Here is a 26,442-nt window from a genome sequence, read left to right as displayed (position 1 = left end):
GAAACTCGTAAATTGTGTGTATATAACCTATTTTATGACTGCATTTTAATCTTCAGTGTTGTGTTCAATGTACTCATGTCAGGGTCTCTAACAATATTGATGAATATTTAGGGTATGCTCTCCAATAAAGCAACCAAACTGTGCCACTTAACACTGAACAGCTTTCAGATAGAATCAGTTATCATCTCATTTTTATTATAGGCCTACACACACACACACACAGAGAGAGAGAGAGAGAGAAAAAGAGAGAGAGACATGAAATGCATTCATAGAAGATTTTATATGCACACAATTTGTTGAATAATTAGAGACAAAAACAAGTCTGTGACAAATTATGTATCTGACAGTTGATGGTAAACAACAACCTAAACCTAACCTAACAAAAACTAAAAGAACTGACCACATTACTCCAATTCTTAAGTCCTTGCACTGGCTTCCAGTAAGTCACATAATTGACTTTAAAGCACTATTGCTTGTTTATAAATTAGTAAATGGAGCAGGACCTAAATACTTGTCAGACATGCTTCAGCAGTACACACCTTCTCGTCCTCTCAGGTCCCAGGTGAAAAACCTGCTAGTAAAACCTACAGTTAGAACTAAACATGGTGAAGCAGCTTTTAGCTGCTATGCGGCTCAGTTGTGGAACCAACTTTCGGATGAAATCAAAAAGGCCCCAACTGTAGCCAGTTTTAAATCTAGACTTAAGACCAAACTGTTCTCAGATGCTTTCTGCTAACTGTGCCGAGTTACAAATTCTGAATCTGCCTTGATAATTATTCTACCTTGTCTTTTAGGCAGCCGTGGCCCACTGGTTAGCACTCTGGACTTGTAACCGGAGGGTTGCTGGTTCGAGCCCCGACCAGTGGGCCGCGGCTGAAGTGCCCTTGAGCAAGGCACCTAACCCCTCACTGCTCCCCAAGCGCCGCCGTTGAAGCAGGCAGCTCACTGCGCCGGGATTAGTGTGTGCTTCACCTCACTGTGTGTTCACTGTGTGCTGTTTGTGTTTCACTAATTCACCAATTGGGTTAAATGCAGAGACCAAATTTCCCTCACGGGATCAAAAAAGTATATATACTTATACTTTATTACTTTTTTTTACTACTTTTGCCTTTGTTTTTGCTTACTAATTATTCTTTATTTTTAAATTATTTTACCTTGTGTTTTATGTTTTCTTTTTATTATGATCTTTACCTTTTAACTATTCTTTGACTATATTGCCCTTCTATGCTTTTATTTGTTATTATTGTTTGGTTTTGTTTATGTAAAGCACATTGAATGACCTCTGTGTATGAAATGCGCTATATAAATAAACTTGACTAAACAGGTTGGACGAAACACCATGACTGTTTTTCATGCTTCCTGTTTCTAACAGCAGCTCAGTGGCTGTTTATCTTGTATTTACTCTATCTTCAGGTGCTTTAGGAGACGTTAAGACCTGCAAAGGACAAACCTTTTCAGTGCACAAATTATGTAACCTGACTCTCGCCAGATGAATTTCGTTCCGCCTAGCTCCACTCATCCATCTGGGACCAATCCATTGGAGTGTTGCTTCAGAAGGCTGGGCCTAATCAAAAAAATGTTTGCATATGATTGAATAAGCCACTTGTCCGTCATCCATTGACGTGCTACTTCAACCACTCACATCGAAGCCAACCCGTGACGCTGATAACAGTCTCACAGTCGCTTCTACGCTATGTCACATCTATGAAACACCCGCCCTGTGTCCTCATTGGCTGTACCATACAATCTGGTGCAGAAATCACTCTCAATGGAAGAGGTCCCAGATGGATGTGAGTGAAGCTAGGCGGAGCTAAGCGGAGGTTTGTGATAATGTCAAAAGTGATTTTGTAGAATAGCCCATCCCTCCAGCATAAGCCTTTGGCTTCCAGTATCCTTGCCTCTTTTGAAAAGGCTTTGAAAGAGCCAAATTATAATCTTGTTTTTTATAGTTTGTTTTATAACAGTGGAAAGAGAACCTCTATGGATGTGTGTGTGTGTGTGTGTGTGTGTGTGTGTGTGTGTGTGTGTGTGTGTGTGTGTGCTTTCCTTTCAGAAACAGTTGTGAGCAACACAACACTCATCTCAATACTGGGAACAGAAATAACTGAAATGCTTTTGATACTTCATAAATTGTCAGATTCAGGCAAACTGATATGATCTCAGCATACATGAACAGACATGTTTGGCAAAAATATGACAGTGGCAGGACAAAGTGTGCAACATGAAATGCATCAAGCTACAGTACAACATTTATCCAGTTTTTGCAATTAACCCGGTATAGTTATGGTAATGTGATTTAGCATGCTTTTTGTCCAAAGTGACTTTCAAATAAAGCAAAACAATAGTTAAAAAGTAACAGTGAACAGTTTTAAAATGTTGGTAAAACTACTATATTAAGGAAATACCAATAAGATAGCAGGCCTTTGTCAATGGTCAGTTATTACATTATGTTGATTCATCTAGTGAGGGGAGTTATGCAACTACTCATTTCAGCATTTCCTTTTTTCTGGTCAATACAACTTGATGTTTATTATATTGATGAACAAAAGTGAAAATCCATCATTTTCACAAAGACCATCTTGACATCTGGTAGCTTTTTATCTTAGAAACAGTTATCACTTGTTTAACAAAGTAAGAAAGAGAAGCAGCTTTTGTTGACTGCTCATTGAGTTCAGTGTCAAGTTTCTCCATTTGCTTGCTTGCCATGCATGTATATCACACAAGAACATCCTGTACTATGAAACAGAGAGCACCTGCAGTTTGACTATTACTGACGTGGTATTTGCCTCCATTCTCAGCTAGCCTACCAGAGGCAGTACTGATAAAAAGGCTCTGGCTGTGGATATGGACGTCTCCTACATTTGGATCTACTGCACTAAATTAGTACGATCAAGTATGTGTGAATGTGTTGCACCTTTTTATGCCCAACTTCAATAAAGTGCTTTGGCTATTAAAAGACTTTGGTGTGGTTTAAGTACAAAATTAACAACAATATCAGACTGAGAGAACATAAATCACTGTAAAGGTGCAGTGACAGTGGTTTATAAAGGTGCTTTAGTTTCTCTGATATAGCTGAAATTGATCATTATTGTTATCAGTAGGCTGGTAGCAGGCTAGCAGTATAGTAGTAGTAGTAGTAGTAGTAGTCGTACTACAATTCTTTCAAAGCCTAGAAACACTGACTTTTTCCTCAAACATTATTACTTTTAATCAGCAAGCTAACTGAACAGATAGGGGACAGGGGTGTCAGATTCAATTAGTTGGCTAATCCCCAGGAGCAAACCCCTCACATAGTGATCATTGATTTAGACGAGCTCTGTTTCTGCTTGTTAGTATTTATTTTCGCAGTGCCTCCACATCATCTGGCTAAAGGTCATGTCCAGCAGACAAGACATGTATGCATGGATTCAATGGCTCGAGAGATGGAGGATGTGGAAGATGAGACTTGTTGTTGGGGGCCAACTGGAAGCTGATGGCGCACTTTGATGCTATATTGCTGCCTCTAGTGTAGGTCTAGTCTAAATTAACTCATTTAAGATCCAATTTTGATCTGATCAGACAGACAGACCAGTTTTCAAACAATCAGTCTTCATTCTTTTTACATTCTGTCTGACCGGTGGCTAGGCTATATGACTCAAGAAATACAGAAGATGACGAGATTTGAGAGAATATTTAAATATATCCAGTTGGTCAGTCGTGTACATGTGGTTATATTTACATAGTAGGCTACATGTGGATAACGCCAGCGCCATACATGGATTTCTATGCAACGTCGTGAAAACATGCGTGAGCAACCAAGAGGCAGAAAGCACCATAGAACAGCATAGAGCAAAAAAAGAGCAAAAGAATAAAATGAGTTTTTGTGCTGAAAACTGCACCAATTCGAAATCACGATGGTTAGAGAACGTAAATATGTTCAATATCCCGAACGGAATGCATGTCTTCGACAAAAATGACAAAATACGATGTTATATTAATAATGCAAATTAACGTCAAACTTTGAAATATAGTCTGAAATGAGATGTTATTATCATTGAGACAACAGGGGTATACAAAAAAATCCGATTGTAGCTTACAGCAGCTGACTATTTAAGTTTATAACGTTGTGGACGGCCACCAAGCGTCTTCTGCCTCACGGCTGCGCGCGCATCTAGTTTTGTTGATAAACGGGAAACCCGTGTATACAGAAACGAGAGGATAAGGTTGACGTCAGAATATTGCAGCCAATCCGTGCTCAGAATGCTGAATATATTTTGCCAACATGCATTTTTCCAACATGCGCGCTCTGTTATATAGCCCCCATCCATCCGTGATCTTTCAGGGGAAGGAAGCCGAGACTTGTGGTTGATTTTGTACTTTTAAAAAGAAGATTTACTTGGAGGGAAAACCATGTCTTACGCAAAGATTGCCCCGGCTTTTGCTAGAGCCAGTTCCGACAAGTTAGTGCGAATGAGGTTTGCTCAAGAAAGGCTCCGATCAACAGTAGCATCAACTCAGCGCCAAGAGCTGAAAGCGGATGATTCTGTCGACCAAACATGCACTATGGTCGAGAGACCAGTCGATGTGGACCTCATCAGTCAGACCAAAAATGTAGATAATCGCAAGGCAAAAATTTCAATTGACTTTGAAAATACTCAAGAAGCATACAAGAGCAAAAACACTCTAGAACTCATGAGAAGTTTACTAGTCTTTAAGCTGTGCGCAATTGACTTCCTGGTGGACAAAAATAAGGAGGTAAGTGAATTGTGAAATTATGGTGCGACTAAAGTAAAATGACGTAGGCCTATCTTAATGAAATTATGATGCAGCTCATTTTAAAATGCATATAGTGTATGGACAGAATATAATATATAATTTAGCATAAGTAGGCTACTACGTTTCTTCATGACCAAAATAATGACAAGCACACCTAAGATGGCAGCTAAGTTCTTGTATGCAAGTCCCATGTGGTTTCGAGTACTTAATGTCATTCATGTAACGAGGACATTGTTTGATGTGTTGTAGAGACAGGAAGGACTCATGATAGACTATCGATGCTCTGTTTAAAGGCACACCAGGCAACGTTTTCGTGTTAATTACGCATCTTCGTAAGTCGGTATATGGTTAAATGACTCATTACAGGGCGAATGAAAACTCTCAAGTTCAGTGTATCGTACCCGCCGAAGGGCTGGAAACGTCACTAAATAAAAAGAACTTTCCGGTGTGCGGATCCTCACTTTTCTTTGATCTGTCTAGCTCATGGACCTCAGCAAGAAAGTTCTGGGCCAACGACTGTTTGAGAAGATGATGAAGATGACTTTCTATGGCCAGTTTGTGGCGGGGGAAGACCACCATGCCATCAAGCCTCTGATCAGCAAGAACCAGGCTTTTGGCGTTGGCTCAGTACTTGACTACAGTGTGGAGGAAGACCTCACTCAGGAAGAGGCAGAGAAAAAGGAAATGGAGTAAGTTGGCGCCACAACATGGGTTCGTTTATGTACCGTAAAACTCCAAATAATAGCCCGGGCTTTTATTTTCCCAAATCGCCAAACTGCACGGGCTAGTATTAGAGACAGGCGTCTATATGAGACAGGCCTTTAATTCCCTTTACACGAAACTTTTCCTCTGCAAAGACGGAAAATATTATCGAATTAATTATTTTAAACACACTGAATGTCTACCTATATGACTAGGCTATCTGATGACAATTACAGATCATCATTCATTTAGTGTTGAGATACAGTAAGATCCAAATAGCATAGCCAGAACAGATGAAACACATTTTAATTAAAGTAATCTACAAAGAGATCGTATCACACTGAAAGCTCATATTTTGTCACTAGCAAATAGCCTATATCGGTCCTTTGTCAAATACAGTTGCATTTAATTCCATCTAATCATAACGTGCGCCATACTTAAGCCCAAATCACACCCAAGATTCGCAACGTGATGAGCAGCAACTTGATGCAACATTGTAAAACCTTGCAACTGTGACCAGACATGCTTTGCGACGGCTTGTAACGACATGCAACATCTAATTCACACTGCTGTAACCTCCTTTCTGTAACGGTTTTGTGTCATTGCGAATCTTTAAACAGACGATCTGACTGGTTTTAGAAGATTAAATACAACCCGAAACTAAAAAACAGACCAGGCCTCTACTGGAGACCGGCCTTTAACCCAAACCTGTAGCCAAGCCAGGCGTTTAAAAGAGACAGGCGTCTCTTAGGGACTCTGCGATTATTTGAAGTTTTACGGTATATCCTTCATGAGTCAAGAAGAGTAGGCTAACCACAGCAGGAACCCATTTCCGATCTATACACTTTCATTCTAATGCCTTTTTAATCTAATAAAATCACACTAGCACACAGAAAGTCAATGACCATCTGATAAAAAAAAATAAAAAAAATCCCAACATCAGATCATAGGGTAGTTTTGTCCTGACTAATTCAAAAAGATGGGTGCCTGGCTGGCTCTTATCAGTTCCAGTGAATGTTGTGCAAACACTTGAGTCATGCGCACCAAACCAGAGGATTTGCAGAACACAGACGGCACAGCCTTTACAACAGAATGGTCATTCAGGTTTTGCAAGTGCCCCACCCCCTTTGGAAGGACTCAAATGTCTTTAGCTAACTATGCAGTAGCACATGGATCTTATGTGATCCAGACTTATACTGTACACACTACTCAAACAGAAACACAGAAATATTGTCCTGAGTGTAGGAATTGACGACCACAGATTGCACAAGCCTATGCCCAGAAGTGTTGCTTAAATGTTATAGCTGTACATACAGTAGACCTAACCGTATTTAATCTACTTGTATTGTGTGTGTGTGAGAGAGTGAGTGATACTTGGTGTTTGGTTACTTGGCGTTCTTGCTCGTCAGATGTAAACATTTAAGCTTTCCAAACCTTCCAGTCAAAATAGATCATCGATTTGTGTTAAACTGCAGGCCTTAAAGGCCAAACACTTTATTATTATTATTATTACTATATCTATATAATTACTTACTATATACTTACTTATTATTACTTATAATCTTATTGTGATTAGATATTGTTTTTAACAGCTAGTATGTATCCCTCAGTATCACCAATAGCTCTGTTTACATTTTTCGTTGAGCAGTTTTCTGGGAAAGTTGCCAAATAATGATTTCATTGTTCAGCCATGGCTGTTCTGTTCTGTCCCATTCTGTTGGGTGTGTCCCTGTTCAATACCATCTCTTTAAACCATGTACTGCTCTAGAGATGCCATGCCATATGTGGTGGCTGCTGTTAATGTCACGTGTCCATAACAACCACCTTTTACTAACGTGAATGTTAAACAGGACATGAGGGAGCTGCAGTTTGAGCTTTAGTACCATTTAAATCAAACGTGTTGTTAAACTGCCTGTTATTTACGTCACGTTGTCATGGTAATTTGGTTGGAAAAACCTCCAGGGCACTATTATGTAAAATACTTAAACAATTATTATAGTTAATGAATGTGGTTTTAAACCAGATTTTTAAACCCCCAAATGGGAATTGTGGGGTGTCCCTCTTCTACACAAAACATGTGAATCTTGAATTTCCCCTCGGGGATCAATAAAGTATCTATCTCTATCTATCTATCTATCTATCTATCTATCTATCTGTCTACATGCTCCGGCTTCCACCCAGGAGTAATCTAGCAACGCACTCTCTCCGCTGCCTGCCTGTCCGTGGCATGCTGAGCACTTACCAAACCATGCTGTATTTTTAGTCTCAGCCTTTGCTCGCTCCTGATTGGTCAGTTTGGCCAAGGCCTCCTTTGTCTTGATAGGTGGATGGACAACTGTCCCCCTTCCTTGGCCGGCCCCCTGGTACTCACATGAGCTGGAGCGAAAGAGCCAGCCTGTTGGGTAACACCGCGCATGTGTGAGTGTTGCATAAGGTGTTTTGGGAAAAAGGAGAGTTGCTATGTTTGTTTAGGATCTCCTCCACGCTCTTTCAAGCTAAGTCCTGACCTTAGTGGCCCAAGTCAAAGCTGCACGCAGGGTGATCTTTGCAGAGAGTTCACTGTGAATAGCCTTATAATAGTTTTTTTCCAGTGTAGCGTGGTAGATTTCTCTTAAATTTTGGTTAACTGCAGGCTACTGTTTCTGTTAACAGCTCAGTCCCTCTCACATCGCTCCAGGAAGGATCCAGTTTAATTTAGAGACAGAAACATTAAAGGGACTTTCTGTGCAAAGTAGTCTATTACAGACTAAAATATTTTTGTTTGTTAAATGCCATGTAGGCATAATGTTTTTTTTTCTTAAGCATGTGTTAATTTGATGATCATATTAGCCGCCAGCCTCTGCTGATGTATCCAAGTATTTAACACTCCGGCTTTGGTCATTTAACTAAGCAACTGATAGTTTGTGCTTTAATTTCTCTGGTAGCACGGAGCTGCGATAATTACGCTTATCTGGTGTTAAAGACAATATAACTGACGGAGGTTATCTTTGTCTTGATGGTTTTCAGTGTGTATTCAGGACTTTAGCATTTTCCCAAATATTCTGTTGCTGTGTAATGTTTCATTCCAGTCTGTAATTTTGGGCATAAACAGAAAATTAGTTTATGACTTGTTTGATTGAATGGTAGAAGATTGTGGGCGGTGGTAGTGTAGTGGTTAAGGAGCTGGGCTAGCGTGCAGTAGCCTGAAAGTTGTCGGTTCAATTCCCGGCTTCCACCGTTGTGCCCTTGAGCAAGGCACTTAACCCCAAGTTGCTCCGGGGACAATGTAATCCCTTGTAATATAGCTGACATATGTAAGTCACTTTGGTCAAGAAGTGTCTGCTAAATGTAATGTAAAGATTGTGACATACTGGAATAACAGTGTGGATTTAGGTGGGTTTGATACAAGCTTATGACTTAGGCCTTGATGTTATGGCGGAACATATGGTATGAGTTATGGGGACCCTCTCACACGAACCCAAACCAATGGTTGCATAAGAAACTGACTCAAGAATGTTGAAAAGTGAAGCCTTTGAAAAGTGAAGAGGAGAAAATCATCCAAGGCATTCTGGACTATTACCATGTGGTAGGTCATGTAATGACTTATCACTGTACAGTGAGCAGTATGTTATTGAAGAAAAGGCGTAGGCTGCATGATTATTATTAGTATAGAAAGCAGCAGTCTGTGATGATACTGCTGAACTGTTAGTTTTGTTCGCCGAGGAGCTTCCCCATCCATGCTCAGGTTTCTGTGACTTCTAATTCCCTGAAGTGTTCCAGTAATTGAAGTCGAGTTCATCTAGCACCCTGTACATACTCACGCACCCCTACACCATGTGCTCATCAACTCCAAATAAGGGGCCCACGCTTTGTGCAAACGAAATGACTAATGCAAAAAATAAATAATGTCTACTCCAGGCTCAAGTTCTGTGGTCACACAAATAAATAAAAATATGTTTCCTTTTACTTAACTCATTGAATGCCAAGCTGTTTTTGGGAGCTTTGTCCTAGAATGCCAGCAATCTAGACCATTGTTGATTTTTGTACAGCCACAGCATATTCTGTGTTATAGCTATGAACACATACAATAGCTCGATTAAAAGGTGAGACTTTAAGCTCTCGGTGGGTGCAAACCGTGTATTTCTACACGCCTCTGTTCCTGAGAAATCCCAAGCTAAACAGTGGCTAGTTTTCATCAAAATCGCTGTTTTTTTTTTTTGTTTTTTTTAGAAATGGAGATATAACGTCTTTCATGAAATATGAAGTGTTGCCTGTTACTTACTTGTGTAAACTTTCCGGGAAGTGATCAGCGAGACCTGGCGAGACTGCCACCTAGTGATAGACCCACGGAAATGGCCTGGTTTTGACCTGACGTGCATGCGTCACTGATTCGACCCAAAGCGGCAACCGAGTTATGATAAAATGTCCAGATTGTGCGTTTTCATGAGTTTTCGATCGCCGTATATTTCATTTCCATTCATCAGAGTTCCCAAAATCAAATATAAGGTGTGTTAGAGTGTCTAGTTTCGTAATTAAAAAAAAAAAGCTAAAAACTTAATATTACGTTTTTGGCACTCAATGAGTTAAGCGGCAGATAAGAAATTGGGAATGGATATTTATTACCTTATTTAATTGTTTGAATGAGCTTCAATAATATTGAACAACAAAATGCAGACCATAGCTCCTGGGAACTAAGATAACCAATCACAGATCTCTAAACTATGAGCTCTAAATTCAGGAGCTTTGGCCTACTTTCACAATCAACGATTCCCATCACGCCCTAAACTTTAATTTAGCATGCAACACACAACCACAGGTCTTGGTCTTCATCACAGGTCTTGGTCTTCATCACCCTTACCATGAGACATGTGTCAACCCCACGTGAATCTGAAAAGGCCACTGTGACCAGACGCAACCAGAATGCCTGTGTGCACACATTGAGTTTGTGCAACGTGCATGCTTGCCAAGCATCTCGGGTGACTTGGGTGTTATTTACGTCACAGAGGGGTCATCGTGGCGGGACTTGCTCACCCTGACCACATACTGCAGCATTTCATCACATTGTGATTCACAGTGGTGATCATTACACATTTAAAACAAATGTTGGTGTTAAAGATAATAATTAGTAATGAGTTAATAATTCAACATAAACATTTTTATTTAATAACATGTAGGACTTTAATGCTTTCTGTTGTTTGTCTTAAAGTTTAAAAATGTTTCTTCTTCTATGAGACATTATTCTTTGATTTTCTAAAATAAGAATCATAATATGGCCATTTTTTTATCCTTTCAGTGCCTGTGTGTCTGCAGCAGAGAAAGAGAGTCCAGGTATGTCTTCTTTTAGAAGATAGATGGATGGATAGATAGATAGATAGATAGATAGATAGATACTTTATTGATCCCCAAGGGATCAGCCCTATTACCAGAAGCACAGCACCACAGTACAGATTTCAGCCTGAAAACTTCCCTGACCCACTTAGTTTTGACATATCATCCAATCATTTTCTTTGTAGCAGCATCATCTCCTCTGCACACAGTGACCCTCAACGATGACTGTAATGTAATTTTCATGAATCTTTTGCTATATCTTTGGTGAAGGGAAAAGTCTGTGTGTGACCTCATTGTGTCAGTCAATCCAGGATGGCTGCTACAGGTGTTGAATGTAGCAGGGGTCCATTGCTTATTCATGAGACGTATAGGCAGCCATCCAGGGATTGAAATAGATGCATTTAGGTTTCGGCACTTTGGCAGGGGTGTGGGGGATGGGGTTGGGGGTGAAGGGCTGTTGGATCTGGTTAGATCTGGATTGAGGTTTTGTACCATGGTGTGAGGGCTCCGCATTCCCTTCTTCTTTCCACTGGTGTCGTGTTGGCTGTTGGACACTTTTACCTTGATTAACCTTGTTTCCCATCTGAACTTTTAACTCGCCTGGTATTGAAGTTCTTATGCTCGTTAAGTAGCTATGTGCTTGTGGAAAGTTCAGTGTCACTAAAGGTTATTGTATACATGGCATTTGAAGGTCTGTGTTCTTTTAAATGCACTTTTCAAAAAATAAATAAAATGTATATAAAGTCATTTAGTCCCCCAGTTAAAGCAAACTCAAGGAAGGGCAAACTGCTACAAGTAATTTTACTTCTTATTATCTACCAGATTTGGTCCAATATATTTTAGGCTTATCATTTTTTTTACAGGTAAAACATGTGTCCAGGGTATTTTTCGGTATGAGGTATATGTTTTAAGGTCAACTATTGTTTTTCAGGTAGTTTATGTCAGATGATTTGTAACCAAGCGATGTACCATTTTTCAGGCAAAGATCACAGGGAGAAGAAGTACAAAGCTCACCGCCGGTTTGGGGACCGCCGTGGAGGGGTGATCAGCGCCCGCACATACTTCTACGCTGACGAGGCCAAGTGTGACCAGCACATGGAGACCTTCCTAAACTGCATCAGAGCCTCTGGTGGGTCTGTCTGCTGCTCTGCTGCTGAGAGAAAGCACAGACCAAGCCTTAATAGTTGATTGCTATTGTTGGATCATATTTACAGAGTTGTAAAGTATCCAACCAACAGAGGGTTCTGCCTCTTCTTAAGGCCAATTTACACCAAAGATTCACGACGACACGAGCTGCAACACTCTATAAACCAGCAACTTGCTGCAACATACATTTAAAAAAATGGGGATTCATATCAGTGCAACAACTCGCAACATCACCAACATTTTTAGAACACCTTTGTTACACCACTCGTTTTAGCCAGATATGAACTAGCCGTAAATTTGTGTTTGTTTTTGTAGCTTTATTAGCATAGCATGTTGTGCAGACAACAGTCTTTTTCAACACCGGGTTAATACGTTTTTCTCTGCCTCTCTGTTGACAAAAACGTTGAAACGTTTCTGCTGGACCGACTGAATGACAACACGTCATACTCGCTCTGAGGTAAACGCATTCTAAAACCTTAAAACTGCGATCTGACATGATGAATCTTTTGCAACGACTTGCAACAGCTGGCAGCAATGTCTGTTTAATTCAAACCGCTACAACAGTTTCGTCTTGTCGCGAATCTTTGGTGTGAATTGGCCTTTAGAGTTTAATGAGTGGTAAAACTGTTGAGGTAATAACGCCGAGGTGATCATTTGCAGTTTCCTCACAGTTTCCTGTTAATTTCTTGTCTATTGTGTGGGCTCTTCCTCTGTAGCAGACATCTCCATGTAACTGTTTCACTAAACTCCTGACTGTGCTCATAGGGGGTGCTGCAGTGGACGGATTCTCTGCGATCAAGATGACTGCCCTGGGCCGTCCACAGTTTCTGGTGTGTGTGTGCCACGCCTCCTTGTAGTCATTCAGAGATGATCGCTGTTCCATTAAGAACTGGCCCCAGACATTGTTAATGATTAAAATACTACCGTGCCACCAAATGTTTCACACCACTCCGTCCCTGACACAGGGGCACCAGGGTTTGGTTCTCTGAGGTCGATTGATTTGTCAACACTGAGTTTGTGTTCATGTTTATGTTTCATCGACGCTTTTGTCCAAAGTGACTTAAAGGGACATCAATAGACATTACATTAACAGAATAATGAATCATTTATATTATAGTCATATGGCCTAAATTAATAAAGAAAAAATAATAAATAAATAATAACCTTTAAATAAATAAATATATTATATTACATTACATTACATTTAACAGACACTTCTTGACCAAAGTGACCTAAATATGTCAGCTATATTACAAGGGATAACATTGTCCCCGGAGCAACTTCGGGTTAAGTGCCTTGCTCAAGGGCAGAACGGTTGAAGCTGGGAATTGATCCGATAACTTTCAGGCTACTGCACGCCAGCCCAGCTCCTTAACCACTACACTACCACCAACCACCCACCGCCCAAATATATTATATATATATATATATCTTTACAAACTGCAACTCTGTAAGGAGTACTAAGAGTTCTCTGGCTGTGTTTCCCCTCCATCAGCTCCAGTTCTCCGAGGTTCTGGTGAAATGGCGGCGTTTCTTCAACTTCCTGGCTGCGCAGCAGGGGAAGGACGGCATGGCTGCTCTGGAGCAGAAACTCGAGCTGGAGCAACTGCAGGTATGCTGTGAAGTCTATTCAGACATTGTAATTACTGGGTGTTAGATGTTACAGAAAGTGAAAAAATGAGCATACTGTACAAACTGTACTTTATACAAGAGTCAAATGTCTTTTGAACAACATTTTGCCAAGCTCAAATGTTAGCTTTGGACGCAATCTGTGAAACCAAAGAGCGATTAAATAAAAAAGATATGTTTATTATTGGTGGAATGTTCTGTAACTAACATACCGGTATATAAAATTATATTTCATTTGTCAATTCTGACTTTCCCCCACAGGACAGTTTGACTCAGCTTGGTGTTGGGACAAAGTCTGACATTGAGTCTTGGCTGACTGGAGAAAAGCTTGGATCATCAGGGTATTACTCTTGAACTTTTAGTATAATTTTGACACCCAGCATGTCTTCAGTTGGCATAACATATTTTAAATATTTTGTATAGGCTATTGTATGAAGATGTGTACAGGTGTGCATGGAAAAGGATGCCATGTTAATTTTATTCTCTTTCCTAAAGAACTATTGACCTCCTTGATTGGAACAGTCTGATCAATGACAGGACCAAGATCTCAAATCTGCTTGTGATTCCAAATATTGAGGTAAGTTTCACAAGTAAAAAAACATCTGCATATCATATCCACCCCATACTGATCAACAGAAAACTTGTAAATACTGTATATACACATAAACAATTGCAACTGACTTTTGTGTGTCTTGTATGAGCAATAGATATGTAAAATAAGTATAGTATAAGTATATATACTCTTGATCCCGTGAGGGAAATTTGGTCTCTGCATTTATCCAAATCTGTGAATTAGTGAAACCCATTCAGCACACAGTGAACACACAGTGAGGTAAAGCACACACTAATCCCGGCGCAGTGAGCTGCCTGCAACAACAGCGGCGCTCGGGGAGCAGTGAGGGGTTAGGTGCTTTGCACAAGGGGGTTCGAACCACCAACCCTCCGGCACGAAGTCCGAAGCGCTAACCAGTAGGCCACGGCTGCCCCCTAATATGAGAAAACTATTAAGATTTCTTTTTTCTAGAACGGTCACCTGGAACCCCTGCTGGACAAATTCACTGAGGAGGAGGAGAAACAGATGAAGAGGATGTTGCAGAGGATGGACGTGCTGGCCAAGGTAAACCACTAGACCACTTACCCACTCATGCACCCTCAGGCAGGGCTCGAAATTAACGATGTCCCGACGTCCCGGGGACCTTAAAAAATGCTTCCGGGACACAATAGAATGATGTCTGGGACAACTCTGGGACAGTAGAAAAAATGGCAAAGCAAATTTCAAAATAGGTACTTTTTGTCTAAACTGTTCACATGATAATCTAAAGGTATCTTTCTCGTCTTTATAAAATTATACAAAATTTGATCTGGCGTGACGGGCAGCTGGCAAAAGCAGCGTTAGCCAGCTGATCTGTAAAGACGCGGTTTTGTACACGCAGCCTTACAACACTGTTTAGGCTACTGCTCTTCAAATCACTGTTGGCTACAATGTCATTTTTGGTATGGGGCGGTGGTAGTGTAGTGGTTAAGGAGCTGGGCTAGCGTGCAGTAGCCTGAAAGTTGTTGGTTCAATTCCCGGCTTCCACCGTTGTGCCCTTGAGCAAGGCACTTAACCCCAAGTTGCTCCGGGGACAATGTGATCCCTTGTAATATAGCTGACATATGTAAGTCACTTTGGTCAAGAAGTGTCTGCTAAATGTAATGTAATGGTACAAATATAGTAAGATACCCAAATGGGCTGGGTGCTTGCGTTTCCTTAGGAATCCGCCGTATTGGTTAAATGAATATTAAGTGACTCATAGGCCGACACAAAAATAGGGCACGGGCGGTAGGCCTAATGGGTCACTTTCCGATATAGAGGTTAACTTACCTAACTAGCAGGCAGGTAAATGGCATTTGTTTTCATGACATTGTGAACATTTTTACTGATAGTGCAGGCCTAAGGTTACACTGGTGTTCTAAAAAAACGAGGTGACAGCCCTCTGACTACGTGTTTTCTGTCAGTGACGTCACCAATATCATGCTGAGCTAAATAGCCTAGGCCTACCGCAACTGCGATTTGACAAAAAGATAGTGTTGCAAGGTAGCCTATAACAATGAAAACAGTTATTTAAGTTAGCATTTGACATTTCGCTGTGGCAGTTCTAAGGCTAGGGGTGTCCAAACTACGGCCCGCAACGCACTTTAATCCGGCCCGCCGAGCATTTATTAGTTTATCATAGATCCGGCCCGCCACTAGACCAGGCCGCTCGCTATTTTTTCCAGCAATAGACAACGTTGTGGTTAACTTTAGGCTACTGCAAACTGCTTTACACTCTTCTTAGAGAACGTTTACAATGTCAAAACAGCTTGTTACATCGAGATGCATAGTTGCAGCAGATCTAACTACGCTTTGCTACTTAATTTAATTGGGAACGCATTTGAGTGTGCACAAGAGGGCGAGAGCGTGGCAGGAGAGTAGCATATCTGACAGCTTTGTGGTAATTTCCCACGCTGCTTATTGTTTTCACTGAGATCTGTGGCCATGACCTCACACCAAACTGACATTGAAATTAAAGACACGTGAAAATAGATTATTGACGGAATGTTTTACAACCCTGTCCGTCAAAACGATGGACAATGAATGTCTAGTGCAACCTCAAAAAAGAGCCAAAAGCGCAATCTCTGAAAATAAGTGTTGCGTGAAACAGCAGATGATTAATGTTAATAAAAATGGTCTTTAATAAATTGTTCAGAACTGACATGGTGGACCAGAACGAGCTAATTAAGTTTATTATGTAGAATGGGGAAAAAACAAGAACTTGAATTTGGGACACTGGTGTTTAAGTCCGGGACAGTGCCAAGTAGAATTCGGGACAGCTGCGGTACCCTGAGAAAAAAAGTTAATTTCGAGCCCTGCCCTCAGGGACATGCATGGCAGGTTCTCACTTGGTGAGGCTGTTCTTTGCTAATCTTGCAAACCTGCAGGCTCCGTTCCGAGTGAACAAGACGATACAAGAACAAGATTCTTCTAGTTTCCACTTACAAAACACATACTGTACATACAGTACACCCAACAGTAGTCACATTGTCATTGTCAACGTGATGTCACTTTTTTCTTATTTGGGCTGTTCATCTCATCACACGCCAAACATATGTGCACATCTCAGACTTCGAAAAGATTTTTATTTTTATTTTTTTGCCTGAAGAAGACCCAGCAGGGTCGAAACGTTGATCTTTGTATTTTAAATATATGGGAGTCATAAGCAGTGTTGCGGACATTATATCTTTTCATTTGAGTTCATTTAAGTTTTTCTTTTGTCCTGCACCTGCCAGAAGGTGGGATGTGCACACAATAACTCTTTTGCTGCACATCTCAGACTTTAAAGGGACACCAGGCAACGTTTTCGTGTTAATTTATCATCTTCGTAAGTCGGTATATGGTTAAATGACTCATTACAGGGCGAATGAAGACTCTCTCGCCCGTCCCTACTGCCTGTAGGAAGAATATCCCCCTTGCAAGTGTAGTGTATCGTACCCGCCGACCTTCAGTCTCACAAAGTCTCAGACATCGTGAGAACAGGATCAGTTTACATCCTGCATCCACAGCACAGAGGCAGGCTAACGAAATGCTAGCGATTGTTGCAAACGTGTGTATAATGGCAAAGCCGGCGAAGAAGTAGTTGAAAACCCTTGACGGAAGATACAAAGAAAAGGAAAAAGAGCTTCAGACCGAGCGAGGGCTCGCGCACGTATCGACACGTACAGACGCTAGGGGGAGTTTCATAGAGGAAAAAGCATCAGGCTTGCCTGGTATCCCTTTAACATTAGCTGTCATGTTTTAATCTCTTATGTTTACATCATGTCAATGTTAGTGGGAAAAAAAAATTGAACTGAGATCAGCAGTACTGTATGTGTGTGTTTATAGTTTGTGTCACTAGCAACGCATTTGCCATGAATCAGTGAGTTTGTTAGCCTTTTATCTCTAAAGCAAGCCTTTTTAGCTTGGCACTGCATGGCAACCCCAAACAGTGCTGCAGTGTTGGGCACATTGAGTGCCTTCGGAACAGATTGCTTTGTGATCTGGAAGGGTGGCATCAATCCAGAATGCTCTACCCCTCAACCCCTCCAGCCATTAGGCCAACAAACAACATAATATCTACTGGTCAGGAACATTCTGGTCTAGGAATTAGTGGAAAGAGGTAAACAGTCAGGGAAAGAATGTTGAGCAGCACATTTTTCTACCATATTGAGTGAGATGTTTCAGGCACTTCCAGTATTTTAATTATGGCTGAAAAGGGAGATCATGAAATGCGTAAACATCTGTTGTGCAACATCTTTGGAAATCCACTGGCATGTGGGAATGAACTTGTAATTTGTAATGATGCAAAAACTAGAACATGGTCAGCTTTGAGGAAACTCAATTTTATTCATGGATTATCTCCAGTGTTCTGGTTTAGCAATGAGTCAAATTAGTAGACTTTATACGTGTGATGTTGGCAGAGCTTTGTAGCAGTAGAGCAGTATAGGGTCTAAATAATCTACATTTGAAGATTGGTTGGTGTGGAGATCTGAAGGTGGTAGAAGTTTTGTCAAGTTCCCTTACAGTACAAATCTTAAAGTTAATGTTAGGATTCTCTGGAATTTAAAAAATATATATTTGTGCAGTTACTCATTCGTCTATAAAACAAATGTACACAGATTATGTGTTTCTGTTGGTGAAGAGTACCATAATTAGTATGTCTATCATGAATATTACAGTATACCAGGCATGTGCAGACACGCACATTACTTCCTGTGTGTCTTCCTTCCCAGCATGCAATGGAACATGGCGTGAGACTCATGGTGGACGCCGAGCAAACCTATTTCCAGCCTGCCATCAGCCGCCTGACCCTGGAGATGCAGAGGAAATTTAACCGGGAGAAGCCCATCATCTTCAACACCTATCAGTGCTACCTGAAGGCGAGTCCAGTTTGCCTCTCTTATGGCAGGTTGTTTACCCCAGAGTGAGGTTGTTTACCCCACAGTTATCCCGGCTTTCATTATTTCATGCTCACGTGATAAGTTAGTTTAGAGTTGACCTTAGTGTAAAATAAAATGAGCCCTATTAAAATGGTCATGCTTGTTTTGCATCAGGTTTGGGAGGTCATTGACTTATTTTGATAAAGAATTACCATTGTATTCATTTCATGTCATGTGTTGCATGACTTGAAACTTTCCAAAGTGAATGAATGACTCCCTCTTTAAACCTAGTGGAAGGTTTACCTTATCATTCGGTTGTATATTACATACTGTAAAAGCGCCACATAAACTTGCTTGACTCCATAGCAATTGGGCAACTGTGTAATACCATGATATATGCAGTTATATGCACTAGAGTCTAGACAATTATGAGGTGATTTGGTCAGGTGAAGTAAAACAAACAAGGAAAATAGGAAAAAAAGTCTTGTGATAAGCCTTGTAAAATTGTTTCTTATCAGGGGTAGGCAAAGTTCCTGCGGCTAAGTCGCTGGCTGACAGGCTGTCCTCTTTTCCCCCCGACACAGGAGGCCTATGATAACGTATCGGTGGACGTGGAGCTCTCCCGCCGTGAAGGCTGGTACTTTGGGGCCAAGCTTGTGCGTGGGGCCTACATGTACCAGGAGCGGACCAGAGCTGCTGAAATTGGCTACGAGGACCCCATAAACCCAGACTATGAAGCCACCAACAGGATGTACCACAAGTAAGGGTTTCCACTACCTGCACTCGGCTTGTGTGGTTATAAGCCAGTATATTAAAGGTTTGATAATGGGCAGCCGTGTACAGTTTTCTTTGATTGCAACAGCCATAAAGTCATAAAAAGCAGACATTAGTTTATATTTAGACTGATGTGGAATACAGTTAAACCGTAAAAATTGATATAAATGAATAATGGTGTAGGGAATGTGCTTGTAACGGTTTTTAGCTTGTGATAGGTTGGTGAAACCACTGGACTAAACAGGTTCTATCTCCTCTTACGTCAGGTGCCTGGAGTTCTTGCTGGAAGAGATTGATCTCTACAGGAATGCCAACATCATGGTTGCATCACACAACGAAGACACCGTGAAGTTTACTCTTGAAAAGTATGCACCTCTTATTGCCTAATACGAAACACATACCCCCTTTCATCAGTACTGTGCTTTTCCACTGTCTGTGGTCCTCTCCCGCAACGGGTCACTGCATGGACCTGTATGTCTCTGATGCACTCTAACTCTCTCTCTCTCTCTCTGTAACTCTTGTAATCTCGAAGCTCCTCTGTTTTCCCACCCCCATAGGATGAACCAGATGGGCCTCTTGCCACAGGAAAACAAAGTGTACTTTGGCCAGCTGCTGGGGATGTGTGACCAAGTCAGCTTCCCCCTGGGTGAGTGGTGTGGGCTGGGATGGACTGGTTATTGCTGGGAACTTCCAGTCACTGAAGCTGATGTAAATGACAGGCGATACCATGTCCCACTTATAATAATTTGTCCCAGATCACATTCAGATATTGCTAATCACATGGCCCTTGCCAAAATGAAATGCCTAACTGTGTGTGTCTGTGTCGGTGAGCATGTGTTTTGATTTTGTTTTTCTGTCTGGCCCCTTTGTGACTACAGGTCAGGCTGGATTCCCCGTGTACAAATATGTGCCTTACGGACCGGTGAACGAGGTCATCCCCTACCTGTCGCGGCGTGCGCTGGAGAACCGCGGCTTCATGAAGGGCTCCCAGCGCGAGCGCAACCTGCTGTGGAAAGAACTCAAGCGGCGATTGGTCAGCGGTCAGATCCGCTACCAGCCCACCTACTGAAGAGGAAACCCTGGTTCTTTAGAAGGACTTGAGGCACAAAGCACAGAGATGGAGAAGGAGGGACAAAGGAATGCAGAAAGAAGTGAAGTTGATGATGCACAAGAAAGTAGAGGGAGGAGGAGTAGAAAAATGGAGGTGTAAATAACTACAGTAATAGACGGCTGTAGACAGTAGACAGGGTAGGTTGTTTGGACATAAACGTATGTAACCTGCGTTGTGTTGAACCAGCGAGGTTCAGTCCTGCACACGGCCAGACTTGAACCCGCGAAACGGCAGCACCGCGGATCAGGAGTCGAGCATACTCACTGTCGAGCCAAAAGCCCTGGCTACTAGCTTTCATGTCAGCAATAGTCTTGAGACGTCGGGGAATGAGGTTTACCAATGTTCCACACGCACAGCTAAGCTAGATGGCATCCGTTAAACTTACATGCTTTTATATCCATGCGACAACTGTTATGAACTGTAACTGTTATGATTTGAAAAACCACAAATGACCTTATTGGTGTAAACTACTTTCCTCGTGTATATGCACAAGATCATGTGTTATGCTTTAGTGGGTTTCTAAGGGAATGGACCTAACAGTCTCCCAAACATTCCTTAAAAAAACCTTTGCTACTGTAGCATTCATTTTTGTATATATTGCCTTCTGATCATTTCTAGTGTAGAATGTGTGTCGTACTTGATCACACATAAATATTATTTTTGGATTGTATTTAATATTTAAATAATAGTTTCTTTGCTGGTTTAACAGGTCAGAGAATCTGGTACCATGAATGTGTGTTGTGGTATGATTTTTGTTTTCATGGGTGTGAATGATCCATAAAGAATTATGGAGCAAATAGTGTAAAATACACTAGTACCAGAGAGGGTTAAAGCGGAGCTAGTAATCAAGGATCTTTGCTAGTACTGTATAGTGTAAACCAAAGATTCTAGAACAGAGCTCTGTTCTAGAATCTTTGGTGTAAACTGCACAACATTGAGCTTGTTCCTGGATTCTCTACTTCAACGGTTGTGTAGTGCTACAGGGTTTAGCCATTTTATAAATCATGGGATTTTCTGATTGCTGCTGTTTCTGCTTGTGAATATTGCATTTTAATGTCAATTTTTGTCTGCTTGTGTTTTTTCTGTACTTGTGAAAAGGTTATAGTAATTGGGCTTTTAGAGACGGTCTAGTGCCTAATTTACATTTCATTTCATTTTAAATGTTCAAAGAAATGTAAGGGTACAGCTGTGAACTGTGTAATAGTTATAAAGATAATCATTTTGTTGTTTTGCCAATCTTACAGAACACAAATAAATGAAAAATATTAAACATTTTGTTTGTCCTGTCTGCTGTACTTTAGTGTTTTTTTTTAAATTATTATTTTAAATTTAAAATAACTTAATGATAGGCCTACCTGTAGTATAGTGTTTTGTAGCCAATGTGTACGTTACGCATGTGTAATGTCAGCCAACGTGGGAAACAACTCCTGCCACACCGAAGTCACATCTGCTACCTATTGCACCCAGAGATGTGGGGCAATTAAATTAAATGCACTAAACATAAGGGAAGCTGTACATCACAGAGTGGGGAAATTAAGAGGAGCATACAGTCCTGGGTGTGTGGCAGTATCGTCAAATTAGGTTTGTTTGTGGAGTGACATTTTAAAAACAATTTTTCAGCTCATTAGTTGTATATTTTCAAGTCAAATGGAAAAAAAAAAATATTATTATAATGTTATGTGTAACTAGTCACACCCTTGATTGAATGGCAGGGCATCACCATCATTATGGCAATACCACACATGACAATCACATGACTTTCACTATACCGGCATCAATACCATCAAGAAGACACCTCATCATAATGTTTCCCTTCGCATAAATACAATTCACTCATATTTCCAATACACACTTTATTTTCTAACACTTATATACATACATGGTAAAAAATAGGCTTTGGTGCAAAAGAAGGCTAACGGGCAAAATATTTCCAATACACACATTATTTTCTAACACTTATATACATACATGGTAAAAAATAGGCTTTGGTGCAAAAGAAGGCTAACAGGGACAAAAAACTGTTACACAGGGGTCACAGCTCTGGTTTGAAATGGCTGCAATGTGTGTTGAATGCTGAAGCAGTGATTACAAACAGCATGACATGCTGGAGAGAACACTTCTCTAGGTCTCAATAATTGCTGTCATAAGAAAAAGGCACATCACAAAATGAGAAGACATTCCATATGAGAACAAGAATAACTGCCATTGCATTCCAGAGCCAGGCAAACGTATAATGGAAAAGGGCCCTGGTAGCTCTTGGCCGTTTGACATTACAGGGCTTTTCTGCCAGAAACATAATCTGCACACACTGCACGTGAACATCGCAAAGTGCCCTCTGGAAAAACATGCAGGCACTTGTAAGGTATTGATGGATGTTACACTTTGACCTGTCATGTTGCATAATGATTTGTTCCTACTTTGTTAGGACTGAGGTCCCTCTTATAGACCATTGTATTTCTGACACAGACCGTTTAGCTTGTCACTATGAACAGTCACTATGGCTTGGTCAGGCCCAAAATCTCGGAGATGATAGTTCTCATGGCCGATTGGACCAGAAGATAATGAGGAAGATTGGTTCCTCTTCCTGTGTTTTCAACTCTGAAATGGCCTGAAACCTACAGGGCATTAGACTGTATAGAGTCTGTTATGTGCTGCTGACAGATATGTGCATGTAACCTGACCCTAGCCAAATGAATGTCGTTCCGCTTAGCTCCGCCTAGCTTCACTCACATCCATCTGGGACCTCTTCCATTGAGACTGATTTCTCCAACCAACTTTATGGTTTAGCCAATCAGGACGCAGGGCGGGAGTTTCATAGATGTGACATAGCGTAGAAGCGACTGTGAGTCTGTTATTAGCGTCACGGGTTGGCTTCGATGTGAGTGGTTGAAGTAGCACGTCAATAGATGACGGACAAGTGGCTTATTCAATCATATGCAAGCATTTTTTGATTAGGCCCAGCCTTCTGAAGCAACACTTCAATGGATCGGTTCCAGATGGATGAGTGGAGTTAGGCGGAGCGAAAATCATCTGGCTATTGCCAGGTTAATGTGCATGTGCAGTCTGAGATGAAACACAATGTAAATGTAGTGTAAATCAGGTTTATAGTCCAAGTACACTTGCATATACAAGGAATTTGGTCTCTACATTTAGAATTAGTGAAGGTGAAGCACACACTAACCCGGAACAGTGAGCTGCCTTGCTGCAGTGCCACATGGGGTTCAAGGGCACTTCAGCCGTGGATGTGGGCATGGGGGAGCAGTGCTCAACCAATTACCCTGACCACATTTTTCCACCCACTGGTGGGTAATTGAACCGGCAACCGTTCAGTTTTAAGTCCAAAGCCCTAACCAGTAGGCCCCAGCTGCCCAAATGTTGAATCAATAATGGCCCAGCTAAAATCAGTCCCTTTTGACAACATGGTTACAGTCCCAACACAGACAGTTTAGCCTGTAGGCTACTGGACAGTCACTGTGGTTTGGTCAGACTGACACCATTATCTCTGTTTGTGTTTTAAGCCCCCAACAGCATCTTCCAGGCAGCGCTGCATAAGGTTAGGCAAGGGTTAGGGTTAGAGTTAAGGTTAAGGTTAGGGTTAGGGTTAGGTGCCTTGAAGTCGACGATCACAGCACTGCCTTGAAGTCCTCCAACCAGCGATGGGAATGCAATTTCCAGGGTGTTCATATTGCCTTTGAGTTTGTTGACTTTGAAGCAAGTTCAGAAATTGATTCTATGCAACTTTTTCACAAGGTATTTGTTTTGGAAATCTGCGGTTGATGAAACTCCAAAGTTGCCGGAAAAGTTTTTGCATGTCATTCCTTGTGTGCTTTCCATTTTCCCCTCTGTTCTATAACAATAATTTATGTTGTGGGAATTTGCATCATGCCATCCTATGCCTGAAAGGTACTCCCTCCGTCATGGTCCGTGAAGCTTTTTTTGGGGGGGAAAAGATCATGTAAAGATCCAGGTGTCCTCTTCTTGCTTTACACAATCTTGTTATTTACAAAATCTTATCTCCTCCCACTATTGTTTTTTCATTTCCTCCCACTCGGTTAGATTGTGCAAGTAGCACCCTGAATGTGGCGTCACTTTAGGACAGCCGCTGTGTCATACTGTCATACTGTGTCTCAATGTACCTAGTGAACAATGCCATGATTGTTGAACCAATTTTGTTTAAGTTGGTCATCACTGATCTTCCTCTGTATTCCATCTTTGAAAAGTCTCACAATCAGATGTTTACATTCTTATCGATGTAGAGCCATGATGCAGACATGACCACAGACATGGTCAATGGTCAACTCTGAAAAAGTTCTAGTGTTTACAGGTCATGATATAACCATCACAAGTGTCTATATTGAGCAGCACATATACTTATTACATTTGTTTCTACATTGAGGCCCACATTTACAATATCTTACTAAAGTATTTTGTTTATTGGAAGAAATATTAGACTTGTCAACTAAAAATAATTAAATTATTACAATAAATTTCACTCCATTGGTGGAATGACATAATAGTCAAAGTGCATTTTTGTGTGGTAGAAAATATACATCCCCAAACATACGTTAGACCGGCACATCCGGGAACTTGACTCGTGACAAACGTTCCCGCCCCTTTCGGGGGGAAAACAAACAACCCCTCTCATTAACTCCAACGCAAATTAGGGTCAATAAACGTAATTCGTACAGAAATCGCAGGAGTAAATCATAACAAAAAATACCACAAATCAATATGACCACTCAATACATAACCACTTTGCCGGTCGTTGACCGTGAAAGATACCTACAAAAGCTTAATTCAATTAATATAAAAACATGTCCCTTCAGTCTCCCGAGTACGAAGTGGTGCAACAACCCCACTCAGTGACCAGAAGTGTCATACGGTCTTCTCTTCTTATGGCTTGTAGCCATAATTTTCTTCTGTCAGGATTTTTTTTGAGGACATGGTAGGCAAAAGAAACTCAGGGAGGGGTTCTTAGCTGTGTGGTTGGTACATGTCTACCGGTTCACTCTGGCTTGTTCTGAGGGAATGTTTTCCCCTCAAAAGGGGCATGGCGCAAACAACCTGCTCTGTGTGACGCGGGTCCGGTTGTAAGTATAGTCAACATTATGTGATCTCTATGATACAATTAATTACAGGACTATAACAGCACAACGACTCCATCTGCAGGTTCCAAACTAACACTACAAAAATGTTAAGCGAGGGTCACCATCACGGACAATCAAAATCATGCATTTGTCCATAAGTGCTGAAGCACCACTAAACAGTTTGTAGTGTAGGTAAACTGTTATGATCAAGTATATATATATCCTTCAGTGATTAGGCATGCTTGTTACCCAGTCAGCCACTGCTGACTGACGTCAATTAGACTTCTAATTGAACAGCAGCTGAAACAATAAAGACACTTCATTAGAAGTTGTCCCCAGTTGACGCAAACGAGGCTAGCCTGTAGGTAGGCCATGGAGCTACGGCCACTTTTGTGTATGGTAGCCCTCTCCTGTGTGACAATTATATCAGGTATGTAAAAGTTTTACACGAAAACATTTGTAAAGTCATGCTACTGACTGCAAACTGATCAGTTTAACAAAAATGCTACTAGCTGTGGGCAGACATGGGCAGTTGTTTTTTAATTCGATGTAGGCTACTATGTAGTTTAATTACCTTAGCTTTGGCCTATGTTGTCATTTGTATTTTGCAGGCTTAAAAAAAAATAGTTTGTAACAAAATCATTTGAGGGGTTGTATTTACAGTATGCTATTTCAAATAATAAATCTTGTCATTTAAGCCAAATTTCATCACTCAGTTAAATATAACTGGCAATAGGCTATGTTTATCACTAGGCTACAATAAATAGATTTCGCCATATTTTCTGATTGCAATGCAACACGAAATTCATGTGACGCACCCTGTAGCCTAGTAGACCGGGCTCCTTCTAAGCGAATCAGCTTTGAACACAGGAGAAGAAGACCAGCCATGTTACATTTGTTTGAAAGGCAGTTTTGATTCAAATACCTTAAGTAAGGTCTGCATATTGCCTTTATTTTGCATCTTGCTTTTCAAGAAATGCACTTTTTTATTTTAAG

The 26,442-nt window shown here is 41.0% G+C and overlaps 2 protein-coding genes across 6 annotated transcripts in view; both read left to right on the top strand.

Annotated features, from left to right (window-relative positions):
• Nucleotides 1-4,284: 4,284 nt before the first annotated feature.
• On the top strand, nt 4,285-21,631 carry prodha (proline dehydrogenase (oxidase) 1a). Of its 2 annotated transcripts, XM_042080939.1 has the most exons (15): nt 4,285-4,734; nt 5,236-5,444; nt 10,730-10,764; nt 10,950-10,991; nt 11,744-11,893; nt 12,676-12,740; nt 13,406-13,522; nt 13,801-13,880; nt 14,035-14,116; nt 14,564-14,656; nt 18,328-18,474; nt 19,059-19,234; nt 19,515-19,613; nt 19,806-19,894; nt 20,127-21,631. In XM_042080939.1, exons 1-15 carry the CDS (start codon nt 4,390-4,392, stop codon nt 20,315-20,317), a joined length of 1,920 nt encoding a protein of 639 aa, XP_041936873.1. In that variant the 5' UTR covers nt 4,285-4,389; the 3' UTR covers nt 20,318-21,631. The 2 variants fall into 2 exon arrangements, with proteins under 2 accessions (XP_041936873.1, XP_041936874.1); XM_042080940.1 differs by lacking the exon at nt 10,950-10,991.
• Nucleotides 21,632-25,763: 4,132 nt separating this feature from the next.
• Nucleotides 25,764-26,442, top strand: part of si:dkey-88l16.3 (low-density lipoprotein receptor-related protein 2) — a 36,978-nt gene continuing 36,299 nt past the window's right edge. For all 4 annotated transcript variants that reach the window (XM_042081143.1, XM_042081144.1, XM_042081145.1 and 1 more), the window contains exon 1: nt 25,764-25,876. In XM_042081143.1, the coding sequence (XP_041937077.1) occupies nt 25,819-25,876 (58 nt within the window). In that variant the 5' untranslated portion in view covers nt 25,764-25,818. The remainder of the gene's footprint in view (nt 25,877-26,442) is intronic.

Source organism: Alosa sapidissima, chromosome 23, assembly GCF_018492685.1.
Source record: "Alosa sapidissima isolate fAloSap1 chromosome 23, fAloSap1.pri, whole genome shotgun sequence".
In the NCBI taxonomy this organism is placed as follows: domain Eukaryota; kingdom Metazoa; phylum Chordata; class Actinopteri; order Clupeiformes; family Clupeidae; genus Alosa; species Alosa sapidissima.
Note: the sequence above shows the minus strand (reverse complement) of the source record. Positions and strands in the feature narration are given on the sequence as shown.

Excerpts from the sequence above, each read along its gene's own strand:
- prodha (XM_042080939.1), top strand. The coding sequence starts at position 4,390 with ATGTCTTACGCAAAGATTGCCCCGGCTTTTGCTAGAGCCAGTTCCGAC. Across the intron at positions 12,741-13,405 it reads TGGGCCGTCCACAGTTTCTG|CTCCAGTTCTCCGAGGTTCT; the intron begins GTGTGTGTGTGC and ends CCCCTCCATCAG. Across the intron at positions 19,614-19,805 it reads GTGAAGTTTACTCTTGAAAA|GATGAACCAGATGGGCCTCT; the intron begins GTATGCACCTCT and ends CCACCCCCATAG.